This window comes from Mesoplodon mirus (genome assembly GCF_964341445.2).
Source record: "Mesoplodon mirus genome assembly, chromosome: 7".
NCBI classification, from domain to species: domain Eukaryota; kingdom Metazoa; phylum Chordata; class Mammalia; order Artiodactyla; family Ziphiidae; genus Mesoplodon; species Mesoplodon mirus.
The window spans coordinates 73118998-73138794 of NC_138983.1; the positions used below are offsets into that span (position 1 = coordinate 73118998).

The 19797-nt window shown below is 39.8% G+C and overlaps 1 protein-coding gene across 3 annotated transcripts in view; it reads left to right on the forward strand.

The window, feature by feature from the left end:
• Nucleotides 1-19797, forward strand: part of NELL1 (neural EGFL like 1) — a gene marked incomplete at both ends in the record, with an annotated part of 913276 nt that overhangs the window by 390590 nt on the left and 502889 nt on the right. For all 3 annotated transcript variants that reach the window (XM_082626303.1, XM_082626304.1, XM_082626305.1), the window contains one exon: nucleotides 9959-10084. In XM_082626303.1, the coding sequence (XP_082482429.1) occupies nucleotides 9959-10084 (126 nt within the window). The remainder of the gene's footprint in view (nucleotides 1-9958; nucleotides 10085-19797) is intronic.

The following is a 19797-nucleotide window of genomic DNA, read 5'->3' on the forward strand; positions in this document are numbered from 1 at the left end:
AATTTAGAGTTGGGAATAATGTTGATTTCAATTCAAGATTGTTTCATCTAAGGAATCTCTTCATATGGGGAAAGGCACAGAGAAGTAGCTGTCCTTCCTGAGGACATTCAGCTGATCATCATTCTTCATACAGGTGCTGGAAGACAAGGACTGGTTTTATTGAAACCCGGTTGTGTTCATTAACGAACTGCCCATAGGTCCACAGGCGCCTGTTTGTTTGTATAATTCAGAGCCTGGTATTTAATCACTGGTTAATTTGATACTGTAGTGAATCAGATATAAACCTCTGGCATGAAATCATTTATTTTTAAAAGACTGAAACCTCTGTGCACTTTATTTTGACTGCATGGGAAAAGTGGTGAATAAATAATTTGACAAATTGTGGCTACAGGAAATTGCTATTTAATTAACCGAGGAAAGTGGATATGAGGAAGGGGAAGCTAAGGTGGCTTTGTAGAGAGGCAGAATAGAGTAGATACCAAGGTTCAAATTCTCTGAGGTCACCTTCCAGCTGTTTAACCTTTTGTGCCTCCATAAAATAAAATGAAAGTATTAATATATACCTATCCATATGGTACTTGTGAGGATGAAATGGGTTAATACATGCAAAGTGCTTTATAACTATGGCACAAAGTAGTGATCAATAAATGCTACCTCTAGAAAGAATAGTGCAACCAGAGATAAAGAGGATGGAGATGCTTGGCTGGTGGTACTGCAGTCTCCCATCTCATTCACTCTTGGCTAACTTTTGTGTGTCTTTGTAAAGCAAAAGAATAGCTGCCCAACATCTCTCCATTTTCCCCAACTGCCAGCCCCTGGTAATCACCAGTTTAGTAATTTCTATGAGTTTGGCTTTTTTAGATCCCACATATAAGTGGTATCTTACGGTATTTGTCTTTCTCTGTCTGAGAGATAAGTGCTTATTTCACTTAGGATAATACTCCCAAGGTTCATCCATGTTGTTCCAAATGGTAAGACTTCCTTCCTATGGCTAAATGATATTCCATTGTATGTGTGTGTTGTGTATCTCACATCTTTTTTCATTCATCTTTTGATGGTCAAAGAGTACAAACTTCTTAGTTATAAGATGAATAAGTTCTTGGGATCTAATGTACAGCATGGTGATTATAATGAACAATACTGTATTATGTATTTGAAAGTTGCTAAGAAAGTAGGTCTTATGTCTTCTCACCACAAAAAAGAAATGGTAATTATGTGACCTGATGGAGCTGTCAGCTAAGGCAATGGTAGTGATCATTTTGCAACAATAAGTGTATCAAATTTACACATTGTATACCTTAAGCTTCCACAATGTTATATGTCAATTATGTCTTAATAAAGCTGGGGGAAAAAGAAGAATTGCTGCCCAATCAAAGTGATAAGGGAAGGCCATCAACATTTTATGAAGGCTTCTTCTTGCCTTCTCAAGACTCACAACAAACATCTTTTGGGTGAAAACTTCCTCAGTAGTTTTTGATGGAATTAGCCACTTCTTTTTCCGGTAGAACTTTGTTCATGTTCAGGTAACTGCCTCTTTACTGGATTAGGACTGGTTCTGTATGATCTGGCTTTTTTCACTTAGTATAAAAGCCAGAATACAAGGACCACATCTCACTGACCTTCAGAATCGTTACTGCCTCTAGAATTCAGCAGTCTCTTAATAGCTCTTGAATTTCCTTTCCCAGGGGTAGGGAAGGCAAGAGACCATCATAGCTTCCACATTTCCAGCTGACTCATAACTCAGGAGGAAATCTTGGATCTTTTTGGAAGCGCTCACTCGTTTTGTTGGTAACGTTGGCTGAAGTAGGGTTCAGATATTAATAGATTCAGGTAGGCTGGAGCACAGCCTACAGCTAAAGCTGAATGAGTCACCTTTCACTCAATGAGCTTCTTTCCTTGCAGATGGTCAGCATCAGTTTGTGGATACTCTCCAAGGTCAGAAAAACCAGCCTAGGAGAAAAAAAAAAAAACCAAAGAGAGGTATCTTACAATGTTCTTCCGATGTCAGCTAAAAATTGGTGTGCTGTGATTCCCAGTGGCACAAAGAGATGTTGCTTTATGACAGTATTTAATTCTGAAATTGAGCCCAGCAGGGGGAAGAGAAATCTTAGCATGAATTTGCAAATATCTGACGTAGCTATATATGGGAAATACTTTTAAAATGTCAGAAAATCCAACGATCTAACTTCTACCTTATGATGTATTTAACCCTGTTTGAGAAGACTTCTTTACTATGCATGGGATGACCAAAAGGTTATTTGAATTTTTAATCTGCAAATATTTGATCTGGCAGGCAACATGTTTGTTTGACACATATCTTGGAATATGATGTAAAAATTCATCTCACCAGGCAACAGAAATTTAAAGGGTTATTGTTTTAGTCAGTTGGAGCTGTCATAACAAAGTGCCATCGACTGGATGGCTTAAACAATGGAAATTTACTCAGTTCTGGAGGCTGGAAGTCTGAGATTAGGGTGCCAGCAGGGTTGGGTTCTGGTGAGGGCTCTCTTCCTGACTTGCAGATTGCTGCTTTCTCCCTGTGTCCTCACGTGGCAGAGAGAGAGTACGCTCTTTCGTGTCTCTTCTTTAAAAGGCACTGATCTCATCAGGAGGGCACCACTCTCATGACCTTATCTAAACCTAATTACCCCACAAGCACCCCATCTCCAAATGCCATCACATTGGAGGTTAGTGTATAAACATAATGAATTTGCTGGGGGAGCACAACTCAGTCCATAGACATTATATAGGAAGCTCCCTAGATTGTCTTATTTTTCTCTTCTCTTCTCTTTTCTTGTCTTACTTTCCCTTTTCTTTGCCTTCCTATATTCTCTTTACTTCCTGTCATGTTCTCTCCCTTCCCCTCCCTCCTTCCCTCCCTTCTCCTCCTCCTTCCTTCCCCATTTCCATCCTCCCTTCCATCCTCCTTCCTCTCTCTCTCTCTCTTCCCACCCCTCTCTCTTACACCCCCCCTGCCCCCCAAAGCTCCTTGTGATAACATGCTTCAAGGCACAGACATTTGTGGGTTGAATCTGACAGGCAAATGTGTTTTGCTTGGTTCAAAATATTTGAAAAAAAAAATGGAGCCACTATTTTAAAAAGTTAAATTAATACTAGGGTATGTAACTTCTCTAGAAAGATCAGAGATCTAGCCCACAGTCCGTGGGAGGCGATACTACAGAGTGATGAGTACAAACTCTGGAGCCAAGCTGCCTGAATTCACATCCTCGCAGTCCAGGTACACCTCCTGGCTGTGGGACCTTAGACAATTAACTGTCCATTCCTATGGCCCTAGTTTCTCATCTGTAAAGTGAAGATAACAGTTCAAATTCTTCCACTGTCTTTCCTCCACTGAGGTTTAGTGTCATTTTCCATGTATCATTCGCCTTGCACAGTGTTTTGTACCTTGTAAGAGAGAACCATTTCTTTGTTCTTGGAAGTAGAGAAATGAAAACGATTGAGAGAGATTGATAGAGTGAGGGAGGGAAAGGAGAGAAAGGTAGGGAGGGAGGGATTGATTTATATTTTAGGAAAAATAATATATACCTTATTTATTTTGGGGAAGGGGCATATTTTGCACGTATATCTTCTACCTGGCTTCTGTTGGCATTTGGTTTATATTTCTAGATTCCATAGGCATTTAATTTCTCTCCCCTTGCTTTAGGAAGAAAACAATAATTATAGAGAAGCATGGAACATTGGATAAAGCACTAACTCCAGAGTTAGAAGACCTTGATTCTGTTACCAGCTCACTGATTATCTATGTACCTTTGGGCAAGTCAGAATTCTTCTCTAGGTCTTTATTTTCTCATCTGAAAAAGGTCATAATAATTCATATCTTGTCTGCTTCACTGGATTTTTATAAGTTCAAATCAAAGACCATATAGGCCCTCACTTTACAAAATATCCAGTGTGACACAGTTGGGAGAGTATTGACAGTTCTAATATCAATCCCAGTGCCCCTGGGATTTTTATAACTCATGATTTCTGAATCATGAGTTTTTATAACTCATGATTTCTGAAAAGTCAGGAGATTAAAGTCTGGTAGAATTGCTCTGCAAGTTATCTTACTAGTCCCTGGAGGACTTGTCCTGAGCTGTGCCTTTTTTTTTTTTTTTTTTTTTTTTTGCGGTATGTGGGCTTCTCACTGCTGTAGCCTCTCCCTCTGTGGAGCACAGGCTCTGGACGCACAGGCTCAGCGGCCATGGCTCACGGGCCCAGCCGCTCCACGGCATGTGGGATCCTCCCTGACCGGGGCACGAACTCGTGTCCCCTGCATCGGCAGGCAGACTCTCAACCACTGCACCACCAGGGAAACCCCTGAGCTGTGCTTTTGTTTGAATGTCTGTTGCTAGTCCTGGCCATTCTTCATTTTCTGGGGAGATGCCAACTCATTTGAAACAGGTATCAAGGAACAGTGTGAAGGTTCAGGTCATCTTAGTAGTATTTTCTAGGACTTTTGTCTTGGAAAAGACATTTGGAACATCTTCAAGCTCATTGAAACAGGATGAAAGCTGGTGGCCCAGCATATAATGCTACAGAGGCAGGGTTTATGATGAATTGTGAGGACAGAAACACCTGAATGTGTCAAGAACTTTAGAACCAGGGAAGTCTTTAGATGCTCTCTGATCCAACTCACCATTTTATAAATGGGAAAACCGATGTCTAGAGAAGTGCCCAGTGCTAGGGTTACTAACAGAAAGAGCAAGACTAGAGCTTGACTCTTGACTGTCAATCTAGCGCTCGTGTCCAACAGTCAGAGTGGAAGAAGTGTGCTCTTGAAGTCACAGAAACCTGGGGTGAAATTGTAGGTACTCTCCATGTCGTTTCTGATGACAGTCCATTGGATGGTTGGGGATAATGAAATGAGATGCACACAGTTCTAGGCACAGAGCACAGTCTCAATAAGTATTGATTTTCTTTGTTCACTCTGTTTCTTTTTTACATGTGCACAGGGAGTGGGGCATAACTTCTCCCCCTACTCCCCCTCGCCTCACCCTCTGCATCCAGCCCTCTCTGGGCTGCCTTTTTCTAGGAAATTCTTATGTAACAAGTCTGAGTAGATCACACTGTTTTATTTAGAGAATTATTTGCATTTGCTTCTATCTTTGCTACCCAAGCTCTACACTCTAATTTAATGACGACGATGCCAAATTCAGCTCTGTTTGTTCTGAACAGTCTTATGCAGATGGAGGCTGGTGATGTGTGAAGAATCATTATGCCACATCAGGTTGCATTTGAAAGTCCATAGGTATACCTTCTTAAAACAAAAACAAACTATTTTTCTGGGAAGGGACATAAATCATGTATTTTTTTTACCCCAGAAGACCATGAGAGGACAAGCACTGATATTTCAAAGGTGACAAGCAATCTATAAGAAGGAATCACAATTTGAGCCCCATTATACTCCAGCTGATATATACTGCAGTGGGGTTTATAGATATTTCTCTAACAACATTTAATAAAAGACCCAGGCCCCTTTGTCACTAGTTTCTAATCCTACAGGGGGCCTTCAGTAGTCTTAAGGGTCCTGAGTTAAGGTTGTATCAAGGGTTCTAGCTCAGAGCACAATGCTATCACCTGTTTTGGGGTCCTGGATCTCTGGAATCTAAAGTTTGAAAGTGTTAGGATTTAATATAAAAGAGCCACAGAAGCGGTGATGCACAGTACAGCTTTACTATTTTAACAGAGAGTGTAATACAAAACAAATGTCATGAACAGTATTGCACATGGACATAGAATTTAGAGATCTGCCTGTTTCCATACACTTTGTGATAGCATCAGCCATGTGTAACATAGTCACAGGATCGAAAAGTTACGGAGGGCTAGAACTGGCCCAGTGAAATCAATGCTAACTTTGAAGTGAGACTGTGGATTCAAACCCAGGGTCTTAGGCTTACTGACTTTATGCCTTGGACAAGTGATCTAATAATCTCTGAGCCTTGGTTTCCTCATCTTGACATGGGGGTATCTATCTCCTATAGTAAGTAGTCAAGTGGAATAAATGGGGTGATGGGATGCTACCTGTGGAGCACCTAGCATAGTGTCTCATATGTCGAAATGACATCTACTGGGTATTAACCAGGTGCTAGGGGCTGTTCCTAGTTTTACCTTTTGAGATTAGCAACTATTAGTCTCTTATTCATTTTGGTATCATACTGTGCTTAATGATGTGTTTTAAAATTTTTATCCATTCATCCTTCTGGTAACTGTGGTTCTTAGAAATTCTTGCTAGACTAATCAAAACCTTTAGATTGAGCCTGGCCTTGAGTGTGTTCAACTTCTCCTTTGAAGTTCAGTCTCAGACATTGCCTCTTCTTGCCTTCTGGCTTTTGGGTAAATATCAGATTGGAAAGGACCATTGCTTGAGAGAGGGACCTGCTTTAGGCAAAGCACAATCACCACCTGGGCAAAAGTCAGATGGCTTTTCAGGCTTACATTTAAAAACCTCATTGTGGGACTTCCCTGGTGGTGCAGTGGTTAAGAATCGCCTGACAATGCAGGGGACACGGGTTTGAGCCCTGGTCCAGGAAGATCCCACATGCCTGCCATGGAGCAACTAAGCCTGTGTGCCACAACTAGTGAGCCTGCACTCTAGAGCCTGCGAGCCACAACTACTGAGCCCACATGTCACAACTACTGAATCCCACACGCATAGAGCCCGTGCTGTGCAACAAAGAGAAGCCACCACAATGAGAAGCCTGCGCACCACATCGAAGGGTAGACCCCGCTTGCTGCAACTAGAGAAAGCCCATGCGCAGCAACAAACACCCAATGCAGCCAAAAATAAATAAATAAATAAATAAATTTATATATTAAAAGAAAGAAAAAAAACCCTCATTGCTTTGGGCTCACTCAGTTTCTCTCTCTGAGCATCAGTTCATTCTTTAATTGGGGAGTTCTGTTTGTTTCTTTTTCTTTTTTTTTTTGGGTAACTATTCATGACCTTTTAGGATCTTTTGTCTGTGAACAAAAAGCATTTGTCCTAGGCTCGTTTTGAAAAATCTCAGTTGTTTTCTATTTCTCAAGATTTTCTCAGGATATCCCAGGTCTCTGAAGATGTTAATTCTGTTTTGATTCTCTGCATAACCAGACTTGCTTGTGAAGCACTCTTGAATCCTCTTGAAACTGTCTCCAGGGTTGTGCCTTTCCCTGAGGATGGAGAGGCAATCTTTCTTAGGCAGATGTGTCTCCCCTCCATCCCCTGTTCCCATCCTGAAACTAGGGGAATTGTCAGTTCCTTACTTTCTTCCATCCTCTTGTCTCAAGGGACCTAACCGATGACTCTAAACACTTTTTCTCTCCCTACCATCATTTTTACCAGGAAGTGATTTTTATATCTGCTGTTTGTGTGATAGAAGATAAGCAACAAAGATAAGATTGTGATAGTTTAATTTTCTGGTACATTTGTCAACTTTTCTGCCTTACTTTGGTTCTTCCTCTTTCTGGACTGGTACCAGAGCATTATTAGATATGCAAGGGCTGGAATTACCAATGGTATGAATTGAAAACAAAAGCAACTCAAAGACACATCAGCAGAGTGGCAGGGATGTGTGGCCATGGGGTCCTAGGTGGCTCGCAGAGAGCAAGGGTTGGATAAACCTATGTGAGAAATTCTCTCTGGGGTTTCCTAACATCCCCTTTCTGATTTTTGAAAATATTTTTACTCAGGGCCTTGGCATCCTATGAAACAAGGAGATAGCTTAGCTGTTTGAATCAAAATAAACTTGTTATGGCCAAGTAACTCCTTCAAATCTAGATGAGGCAGACACCTCTCAGCAGTTAGGCAGTGGCCTGAGGGAAATGAGCCAGGAGTTTCTCTCTGGGAGGAGCTGACAAGGGTCCATGAGAGAGAAACAGTCATTGCCATCAGCAGCCTGGTTGGCAGCTGTGGCTCATGGGTGGAAGATTGAATTGCCTCTGAGGCAAGTCCTGACTAGTTTCTCATCTTAAAGAATGGCTGGGCATCCTAGCAGTACAGAATGAGTTCAGTGTGGCTGCATCTCTGTGAGTAAAATACCAGTGTGATTTAGCCTTCAGCTTGCCCTGCTCCAATCCATTCTCTTCACTACAGCCAAGTGATATTTTGAGAACAGAAATTGGACTGTGTCACCACCATGATTAAAGCCCAGGCTCCTTTACGTGGTCTCCAGGGCCCAGCAGGGTCTGGCCCAAGCTCATCTTTCCAGTTTCTCTTCAACTAGGCAAAGTTCCCTCCTCTAACAAATTCTTCTTATTCTTCTCTATCTGGTATGTTATTCCCCTCCCCTTCACCTGTTTCATTTCTATTTCAGGTCTTGGGTGAGCAATCATTTCCATAGAGAATCCTTCTCTGAACCTCTCAGACTAGGTCAAATCCCCATGAAATGATCTCACATTATCGGTAGAACATATAAGTTCTGCTCAGTGTCTTGCCAGGCTATGAGGTCCATGATGGAGTTTTGTTCATCACTCTGTGTAGTAGAGGGCTAATTAGTGATCTTTGAATGTACAGACTAAATGGTCCTCTCCCTTTCTAACTCTGCAAAGACAAAAAGTTTAGCCCCTGTATTTTCCCTTCTGTTTCCTCTTCTCCAATCTCCCATTCTTAGGGTTGTATTTTCGTCTTGTTTATGGTTTCCTTTGCTGTGCAAAAGCTTTTAAGTTTCATTAGGTCCCATTTGTTTATTTTTGTTTTCATTTCCATTTCTCTAGGAGGTGGGTCAAAAAGGATCTTGCTGTGATTTATGTCATAGAGTGTTCTGCCTATGTTTTCCTCTAAAAGTTTTATAGTGTCTGGCCTTTCATTTAGGTCTTTAATCCATTTTGAGTTTATTTTTGTGTATGGTGTTAGGGAGTGTTCTAATGTCATTCTTTTACATGTAGCTGTCCAGTTTTCCCAGCACCACTTATTGAAGGGACTATCTTTTCTCCATTGTACATTCTTGCCTCCTTTATCAAAGATAAGGTGACCATATGTGTGTGGGTTTATCTCTGGACTTTCTATCCTGTTCCATTGATCTATATTTCTGTTTTTGTGCCAGTACCATGCTGTCTTGATGAGTGTAGCTTTGTAGTATAGTCTGAAGTCTGGGAGCCTGATTCCTGCAGCTCCATTTTTCTTTCTCAATATTGCTTTGGCTATTCAGGGTCTTTTGTGTTTCCATACAAATTGTGAAATTTTTTGTTGTGGTTCTGTGAAAAATGCCATTGGTAGTTTGATAGGGATTGCATTGAATCTGTAGATTGCTGTAAAGCCATTTTTGAAAACATAAATTCCAGAAAATACTAAACTCTGTACTTAAGGTTGTAGGTTATCTTAATTCTTACCATGAACTTTTTATGAGAAAGCAGGTGGTGCTCTGATCTGCATTCCAAAGAGAAAAGATCTTTTTTGTTGAATCAGCCCATTATTCTTTGACATGGGATGCATCTCCAGGTTAAGGGGTGAAAGACATTAATTTGCATTAGACAGTAGCTGCAGTCTGTATTCACAGTACAACGTGGGAGAAAGTGGCTACACCATCATTTTGTAACAGATGGATTAAAGCATGTCTTAGTAAGAAAAACAAGCAGAGAGGGGCTGGATTCCCTTTATCTCTCTGATAAAAGCAACATCATGTACAGTGGACACCTAATAAATATTCATTGGTATCAATGCCTGGGCACAGACTCCTTGATTTTGGACATTTAAAACAAGCATCTTTCTTGGTTAGAGATTAATCATAACATATTCAGTCTTCATACTTAGGTTCTTCACTGTTGTGTCCCACCATGCATCTTTCTAGAAATATTTTCAATTTAAGATGAGATCTTCTGCATCAGCTGAATTTGCACTTAAGCTTTTGCGTTTAACGCATCTTGCTTTTTCTCTTGGCTTCAATGGGCATTCGCTTTTTCTAATTTCATTGTAAGATGATTACATTCCGGTTCAACCATTTGACTAACTGTGATATTGCTTCTTTTTTTTCTCCTTCAGATATTGATGAGTGTGCGGCTAAGATGCATTATTGTCATGCCAACACTGTGTGTGTCAACTTGCCTGGGTTATATCGCTGTGACTGTGTCCCAGGATACATTCGTGTGGATGACTTCTCTTGTACCGGTGAGCATTAAGAAGCAATGTTGCTTTTCTGACTCAGTCCTTCTCTGTGCCATATCTGTGTCATTACATTTAGCTCTAAGTACACTAAGTACTATTTTTAGCTAACTAGTTCTTCTCTTACATTATCTTATCATCAACTTTTCAGGAATGAAGTGATAATAAGAGAAATTTTGTCTGCCTAATTTATTTCCACTCCCAGTATTTCTGCCTCTGTGTGTGTGTGTGCGCGCGTGATTGGGTATATGATTTGAAATTGAAGACGCAGTTGCCTATGGTAACACTGAAGGACTTAGAGAGAGAGACATCAGTTCCAAAATGAGAAAAGTATCAAACTATTTTCCTTCCATCAAGATGAAATGTGTTTTTATGTGAGAAAATGTACTTTGTTCTCGTTGGGAAAGACAAGAGGTTAAATTTAAAGTATGAGCGAGAGTATCTGGTGGGCACAGATTGGGTATATGGGAGCCAGTCAAGACTTTTCACTGACATATGCTTATTGTCAGTTTTGTCCCTCTTCTTCCCTTTATCACTGGGCTGTCAGCACCAAACTGGAACTCCAGGGATTGTGGTCACTGCCTCTGTGTGAGCAGTGCTGGCTTGGTGGGCATTTGGTTGGGGTTCCATTATCATTCAAATCACGAACACAGAGACTGGAACAGTAAACTGGTTAAGGGTGGTAGAAGATTCTGAGTCTTTTTTCTCTTGGATGAAATGTCTTTAAAGGCCCAATCTGTAACCTATAAGGAAGGGGCTCCCTGAATACAAGATTTCAGTCATGCTGTGTATTTCTCTGACTCTTGGCATCTTTCTCTTTGTCCTAATGACTGGTATATAAAAAATGATTTCTTTTTAAATTAATTAATTTATTTTAATTTATTTTTAAATTTTTAAATTTATTTTCACTCACAGTGGAATTCCACTCTTTTCTTAATATATTTTATTTTATTTTAATTTTTAAAAAATTTATTTATTTATTTATTTTTGGCTGCGTTGGGTCCTCATTGCTGTACGCGGGCTTGCTTTTAGTTGTGGCGAGCGGGGGCTACTCTTCGTTGAGGTGTGTGGGCTTCTCATTGCAGTGGCTTCTCTTGTTGCGGAGCATGGGCTCTAGGCATGTGGGCTTCAGTAGTTGTGGCACGTGGGCTCAGTAGTTGTGGCACACGGGCTTAGTTGCTCCACGGTATATGGGATCTTCCTGAGCTCGAACCCATGTCCCCTGCATTGGCAGGTGGATTCTTAACCACTGCGCCACCAGGGAAGCCCCAATATATTTTATTTTGAATGGCCTTTTCAGAGGTGCAAAAAGTTATAAAAGTTTGAGAAGCATGTTTGTATGTCCAAATACCTTTGCCATTGATTGTTGTATATTTTTACGTTACTGTTCTTTGGCTAAAGGATTTCAGATTGATGCAAGGTTCTGACTCCTGCAGTAGACCAAATATTGTTTACCTGTCTTTTACATATTATTACAAAATTCCCAGAGAAAAAAGAGACTTCATAAACATTATGCTGTGATCCAAACATTTTAAGGGGGCAAAACTCTTTTGGACCTGTAAACAAACACAGTCTAAAAATCTGTGATATTACAGATGAGTCTTGTTCTGTTCTCAGTGGTCTGTCCAGGTCCTGACTTATGTTAACCCTAACATGAGGCAAAGGCAGTGGATCGTCTCCCAACACAGAGGCACCATATCATGCAACTCAGATCTGATTAAGGCACTGCTGGGTGGAAGGGCCTTGTTGAAATTATATCAGAATACATAGCACCTCTGCTCTATGGAGGAAGACAAGAGCTGGTGCTTGTTGAAAGCCTCTTAAGGACAGGTGCTCTGCCTGGTAGTTTGTACAGTATATATGCAACCAGATGGAAAATGTAGTATTTTAAGAACTAGCTCCAGAGTTACTTTTAGAAAGAGAAATGTGTTGTTTGGAGTAAAAGGCAAGTGTATGAGTATCAGTGGGTACATCATCCAAAAAAAAAGAGTAAGTAGTTCTACAGGGAAACTTTTTGTTTTGTTTGCGCATGTATTTTGTCTGAGAGAGAATAGAAAAGTTAGAACAAAAGAGAGAAATAAAAGAGGGAGGAGAGAGGAACCAGCCAGAAAGCAGAAGGCTAGGTGCTGTGGAGGACAGGGGTCAATGAAAACTGCTCAGTGAAAGGATGGCTGAAAGAACTTTTAAGGGTAGGAATATTTAGTGTGAGGGGTTTTGTTGTGGTGGTTTTGCTGTATAGTATGCAGGGTGAGTCTTCCTCATGACCCTCCAACTTTCAGTAAAATCTGCCACCTTGCAGACTGGGTGAGACCCTCCCCATTCTGACCCCAATGAATGCAGGTTAACACGAGGTACAATGAGGGAAATGGTACATGTGTGTATAGGATATCATGACCTCAGAGGCAGAGGTAACCATTCCGATCCTTTCCCTGCTACGCAAAGTACATTTATACAGATATGAATGCAACAATCACAGTCACCACGGCCTCCTCTCAGGAGTGTCAGAAATTTCAGTGAGAGCTTTTGGACTTCCCCCATAGGTCATAGAATTGGGGATAAGATACTTTTCTTAAAAAAAAACTTCCATTGAGCCCAGATTTCTTCTTATCTACTGCCCATTTTTCTGCTTCTGTTCATAGCAAACGTCTTAATTGCATCGTCAGTGGTTACTGCCTTCCTTACATGTACTTACCTCACACACCCTCTTCATCCACTCCCACTAAGTCTTCCAGATGCACCATTCGACAGAGAGTACATTTATCAAGGTCAACCATGAGCTCCATTTTGTTCAGTCTAATCTTGTCTCTTGTGACCTCTCAGCAGCATTTAGCAAAGCTGACTACATCTTCCTTTTTTAAGCACATTATTTTATTCACTTCTGAGACAGTGTATTTCCTGATTTTCCTTCTATGTCACCGGTCACACCTGCCCAGTGTCCCTAGCTATTCTTCTTCCTCTGCTGATATCTTAAAGGTTACAGTACTGTAGAGCCCTGCCCTGGACCCTTTTCTCTTGTTCATCCATATCGTCTTTTCAGATGCCTCCATTCAGTATTATGACATTACAGCATCTCTATGTTAATAACTCCTAAATTTATATCCAGTTCCAGTCTTTCTCCTGAGCTTCTGAATCATATATTCAACTTGACATCTACACATAGGTATTTAGTAGGCATTTCATATTAACATATATGAGACAGAACTCTTGATTTCCTTCCACCTCTGCAAACCTCCTCCTCTTCCAATTTTCTGCATCTCAGCAAATGAAAGCACCATCTATCTAGTTTTTCAAGCCAGAAAGCTATGGGTGATACTTGATTGCTTTCCTTCTCTTGTCCCTCCACTTTCAGTCTGTACATCAGACTTGTTGAATCTACCCTCCACACCCTGTCCTAAGTCCGTCCACTTCATTCATTTCCGTCCATATCCTCTACTACCAAACTACCAGACTTCCTCAGTGGTTACCATTCTGGACCTGCTGCCCCAGGCTTGCTCTACTGTAACTCTCTCTTCACAGAGTGATGAGGGTAAACTTTTAAAACCAGGACTTTCTAAAGATCTCTTATAGTTTTCCATTTCTCAGAAAATCAAATTAATTCTTATTTTGATTTAAAACCCTATGTGATTTTTTTCCTTTCTGCCTCTCTGACTTTATCTTGTACCATTTCCATCCTTGTCCATTAGGAGGTGGCCACCCAAACTTTTGACTTTGTTTTTTTTATTCAACAGGCTTGTTCTGCCTTAGGACCTTTGCATGAGTTGTTGCTTCTTTGTAGAAGTCCTTTCCTCTTATTCTCTGCATGCCTGGCTTTCTTGGCATTCAGATCTCAGCCTAAAAATGATCAGCTCAGAGAGGCTTTCTCTGATTCATATAATTAGCCACCCATTTTTCTGTCATGTCACCTGATTTTAATCCTCTGAATATCACTTATCACCATCTGGAGTTTCTGTTATTTGTATATGATTTTTAAAAATTTATGTCTTTCTATTAGAATGTAAGCTCTGAGAGGAGGAACCCTTTCCCTTTTGTTCACTGCTCTACCTTGGCTACTTAGAATATAGCCCAGCACAGGGCAGTGCTCAATAAGGATTGAATGAGGGAATGAATAAAGCTGCTTGACCCTGGGCTAATTGTTTACTTCTCTAAATCTCACTTATAAAACATTGCTCATATCTGCTGTAACTATAGGTTACTGTGAACATCAAATAATATGTGTGAAAACATTTATCATGGCCCTTGTATCAGTCAGGTTAGGATGTTCTGCAGTAACAACCTCAAATATGAGTGACTTAAAATAATCAGGTTTTGTTTGTTGCTCATGTATTTCACTGGTCAACAGGAGTGGTGCTCTGCTTATCATAAGACTTTGGGATGTAAGCTGATGGAATAGTCACTATTGTGAACATTGCTAGTCACCAAGACAGGGAAAAGAGAGCCTAGAGCATCTTGTATCAGCCAAAATATAGTCTAACCAAATCCCTTTGACCTACAGCTCATTGACTAACTATAAGTAGTTACCAGTCCTCAACCAACTACAAGGAGAAGAGGAAAGGCCTTCCTACCATGTACCTAGGTTTGATAATTAGATGTATTTGGTGAATGGTGCTAATAAATACCATAGCAAATGATACAGTAGATTCTTAACAAATTTTGTGTCCATTGACATGAGGAGCTGCTGATTAAATTAACTTTATTTTTTAGTCACAGTTCACAATGTGATGGGGAATTAGTCTCAAAAAATAATGATGATATTAAACACATTGTACTAAGTGCTATGATGGAAGTTCAAGCAAAACGCAATAAGAAAAGGGTGTTTGATTGTCAGGATGGAGCATTTGGAATGGTTTTGCAAGCCAAGAGGAGCTATTGGAGTTTACCAAGGCATGTTAGCATGCATGTAAAGTAGAAATTTGGGAATGTAGATGAGATGTGAATGGGAATATGGAATATGGATGGGAATGAGGAGAGGTAAGAGACAAGCATCCTCCCTGATGGTAATTTCTCCTCTAGACCAGATTCAAGGTCCTCCATTAGACATTTCCATAGTAAGCTGGAACTCTGACATTTACCTTGGTGTCCTGAAAAAAATAAGCCTGTCAGGCCAAATGTGCTCTTTACAAGATAAGCAGGTCCACACCTTTAATTTCTGTCATTTCTTTATTGGCAAAGAAGACTTCTTCCCCCAAGTGGTTAGTAGTCTATGTAATAAATGAGGTATATAACAGATATCTGCCACTGTAAGATGTCTTTTCAGATGCTTCGTTTCCAGAAGAAACTTGCTAGGAGAAATCGACAGGCCGGAAAACATCCTTTTGTCTGCCATGAGCTCCTGACCTGGCATTTCTCATTATTTACATTCTTATTTCCAAAGATCATTCTAGTCTCTGTCCCAAATCAGTTAGTATCTGCTGCCACTGTTCAGTTGGTTTTCAAAGTACATTGGGTCATTTTTTTCTGTCCTTTTTTTTTAGTTTGTCATTTACTCTGGTGCTAACATTTTAGAAGTTAGTAGTCATATTGAAAATCTCCATTCAACCAAAAATTAGTGAGCCTAGAATTAAAGAAGACATATGAGCTTTGGTGGTACATTGATTTATTGAATGACTGATTCACTCATTCATTCACTCACTCATTCATTTATTCATTTATTCATTTATGTGTCCAATATACAATTAGTGTCAGTCATGAGTGTTAGGAAATATGGCCAAAGACATTATTGACAAATGACCTCTTTGCCCAGGAATTTCATGGTTAGTGAGGGAAGATCTTCGGATGAGAAAACTCAAATGTGCATTCACCATCAAAAATGTTCCAAGTTTACCAAATCAATCCCTCTTTAAAGTCTTAGTAGGCTTTAGATAAGTACTGGGTATTTCACATCCTATAGTGTTGGCCCTTGACAAGTTCCAGAGAAGGATCCCCAAAATTACCTTTCCCAGTTCTGTGCTGTAACAACAGCTCTTTGAGAAAGCCTGCACCAGAGACAGCAGATGCCAAGCATGATGCTGGAGAAGAAAGACAATATATCAAACAGAAAAGAAATGTTACCTCTTTCCTACTTTTTTTCTAGTTAAAAAGTCGTATCTCATAGGATAATAAAAGTTCTGAGGATTCAACATTGAAAATAATTACATAAGGCTTCCCTGGTGGTGCAGTGGTTGAGAGTCCACCTGCCAATGCAGGGGACATGGGTTCGTGACCCGGTCTGGGAAGATCCCACATGCCGCGGAGCGGCTAAGCCCGTGAGCCATGGCCGCTGAGCCTGCGCGTCCGGAGCCTGTGCTCTGCAACGGGAGAGGCCACAACAGTGAGAGGGCCGTGAACCACAAAAAAAATAAATAAATAAAAATAAAAATAAAAAATATATATATATAAAATCTAGAATTTTAAAATGTGCTGTAACTTAATCATTACTGTGATGGCTGGGGTTCCCTGACATAACTGTGTAATTTGTATGAGGCTCCATGCTTTTTTCTAGGAACGTTTCCGTTGGTGAAATCAAAAACATTGGACCTTTGTCACTGGGGGAGTTTTTGGCCTTGGAATTTGTGTGTGATTCTAAATCACTTTCTGTTCTGTAAGAGATCCCTGAGTTGCCCTTGCTTTTTTATGAATTTTGAAGCTGGAGGAGTATCGAAAATTGAGGTTGGGGAGTCCTTTCCTCTTCCCTGGACCCTTTGATTTTTGAAATGGTCAACCTGCTTGATTTATTGGTCCCTGACTTTCATTTATCCCCAGTTAAACTCCCTGTGTTTAGGTTGTTTGATAAGACATTACCTTTGAATACTCAGGAAGCTTTAAAGGAGGATACTTGTGATTTATGATAAAAGCATGCAGCAATAAGACAGGTACTTGACAGTAATGGGTAAGCAACCATTTTTATGCCAAAAACTTTCCATAAAGGTAAGAAATAAAGGGAACAAGTGAGATAACAAATATCATATGTGATTTCCATTATCTTGCTAAGAGATTTTTTATGTTTTTTGATATTGGCATGGAAGAGCTTGAAGGAAGTATGTATCTGAAATCAAGTAAGCTTAGTTAAAGTTAGATATAATAGTCTATTAATTTAATGTTTTAAATTAAGTACCACATAATGAAAGATGTGAGATAACAGTTTAAAAGATGTAAAAGAAATTTTACACTAGTTTTCTGGAAAATATTTTCCTACTAAGGTCGATGAAATACAGAACATTTCAAATATGGGATACCTGATATTTTCTCATTGAGCAGAGCCATATGAAATGGAGCTAAAGTAGAAAATCCTCCACCTTGATTGAGCACAGTAGTAAATTATGCATTGATTATCCTTATCTTTCAAGCACATAGTATGTGCTTGTTTTGGACACATTTGCTCTGGTATACTTTTGACTATCTGGCATCATAAAAGGTGCAAGTTCTAATTACTTGCCTCTCAGTCAAGAGGTGATACAGATATAAGAATAAAATTCCAGTCATGGACTTGTAGACTCCTTTTACTTGAGTGGGAAATGCTCTGTCAAATGCTTTAGAATGCAAAACATTTTATTAAAGATAACAGACTACATTTATTGATATATTGAATAGGAAAAGTCAGAATAAGACTTGTACCTTTGGATATTTCAAAACCCAATTAAAAACTCTGATGTTCTTTGGAGGCATTTGCCTTTTGTTTTGATTTGTTTGCCTGGTATATTCATTTTTTCTTTCCTTTCTTTAGACAGACTTTGTCACCTTCCTCCCCCTCCAGAGGAGGGATGTGAAAGTACCAAAGTAGGATTCCAAAATTCTAACCCTTTCAGGCAGAGGGTCTCAACTCTCATCTCAGATTAGAATCACTTAGGACATGAATTTTCAAAAGTCGATACCTGGGATCTACCTCTTGAGGCTTTGATTTTCATTTGGTCTAGGGTTGTGACCTGGCTTCAGTGTTTTTGTTTAAACTTCCAAGTGATTCTAATATGCAGTCATGGTTGAGAGCTCTTGCCTTTGTAGAGCAGAGATGGTTAGAGTTTGGAGGGAATATTGGGGTGGGGTTGGAATCAGAGAGAAGAAGAATTGCCCTCTATATTGTAGACTAGAAAAGGATTCCTTTGAATGGGTGGTGGGTGACATGGTGGCAGAAGGTAATTAAAGCAGAGATTTGGATGGTTTCTGGATGGAAGGGCTCTGCCTCCAAGGCTGCCTTCTGGGATGTGTATAAGACTCTGGGGAGAGAAAGGCTGTGGGATGCTCTGTAGGTAGGGTCTCATGGGGAGTTCCCAAATCTTCAATTGTGTCCTGACTGTTATGATGCCTCAAAGAGCCCTTAAAGATAAACAGGACATCTCCATGGTGACCTGTGTGTTCCTCGGGCCAAGGACCAGACTGATGTCTCTCTGCGAGTAGCTTGATTACTTGGAATCTCCTAGAACTATGACACAGACAGATGAAAGCAAAGAATCCTTAAAATGACAGACATTTTCACTACCCCACTAGTCCAGAAGAATAGGAGCTCAGAACCATTCATTAAGTTGAAATGAAGAAATTACAGAAAGCTACATTACTTGCACGTACAAATTTGTGACTGGGCTTCTCTGCCCATCACCTGTTTTCACAGGTGAAAAACAAAACAAAACAAAAAGTTAACAAAAGGAGAAAACAGGAAAAAATTAAGAGACCCCTCTAAACAGGGTTCATGAAGTGAAAATTAATAGAATATTTGGTTTTCCGGACCAATTTTAGTTTTCCACATGTAGTCCTGGAAAAGCCAAAGACCAGAAACTTACTCCATTTAGCAACAGTAGTGTTAAAATAGTGCTAAGGTTTATTAAAGCCAGGAAATATGTCTTAGGGAGGATAACAAAGGGCATTTCCCTTGATATTTTAGGATGAAGGATTTGTCTGGTGTTTGGCTTCCTTGTTGGGTTTAACTGAGAGGTTTTTGTTTGTTTGTTTGTGTTGGGTTTTTCGGTTTTTGTTTTTTTATCAGCACATATTGTAAAGGATCTGAACCACATTAGCTGCTGCAGACCCACTAGAATAAATGATGGATCTTGCCCCCAGGGTGTTTGTGCACAAACCTATTAAGAACTGTGTTGCCCTTGACTCAAATTCATCATAAAAGGCTTGTTAGTATTTCTGTACACTCCATTGTTGGAGTTGTGCATGCAGAATCACAATTAAGCTTTCACATAAAGGGGTTTGATTAAGGATGCTTTAACACTTACAACACAGTTGAGGCCAGCCTTGCAGCCCTGCTTATATCCACATTTGAGTCGACACAATGAATGGGCATTTCTCTTTAATAACACAGCAAGCTATCATGTATTCTTTATTTCCATCTTAAAGATTTGGTAAATGCATATATGTTTAGCTATTTCCACACTTGTCTAAGATATAGTGAAGTATCTTTGGATTATGTTTCCTTTATGTAAGAGTATTGAAAATATACATTACTTATTCTTGAGCCAAATGAAAACTATAAATGCTCATGGTTAAAATCTGGTGTATAAACTAGAGTATAAATTCAACTTGTTGCAAGCTTCGGCAGTGCCACCTTTTTGCTTTGTAAATTAGAAAACCATTAACGTTCTCTGCTTCTTCATCAGTATCCTCTGCACACTTTCATAGAGTTGTTGAAGAATAAAGTGAGACAGTGTAAGTACATCGGTTCAGATGATTTTAGCTTAAAGAATGATTTAAGAAAAACCCAACTCTACCAGCTTAAATGATAAATTTATTCTCTTGTAACAAAACGT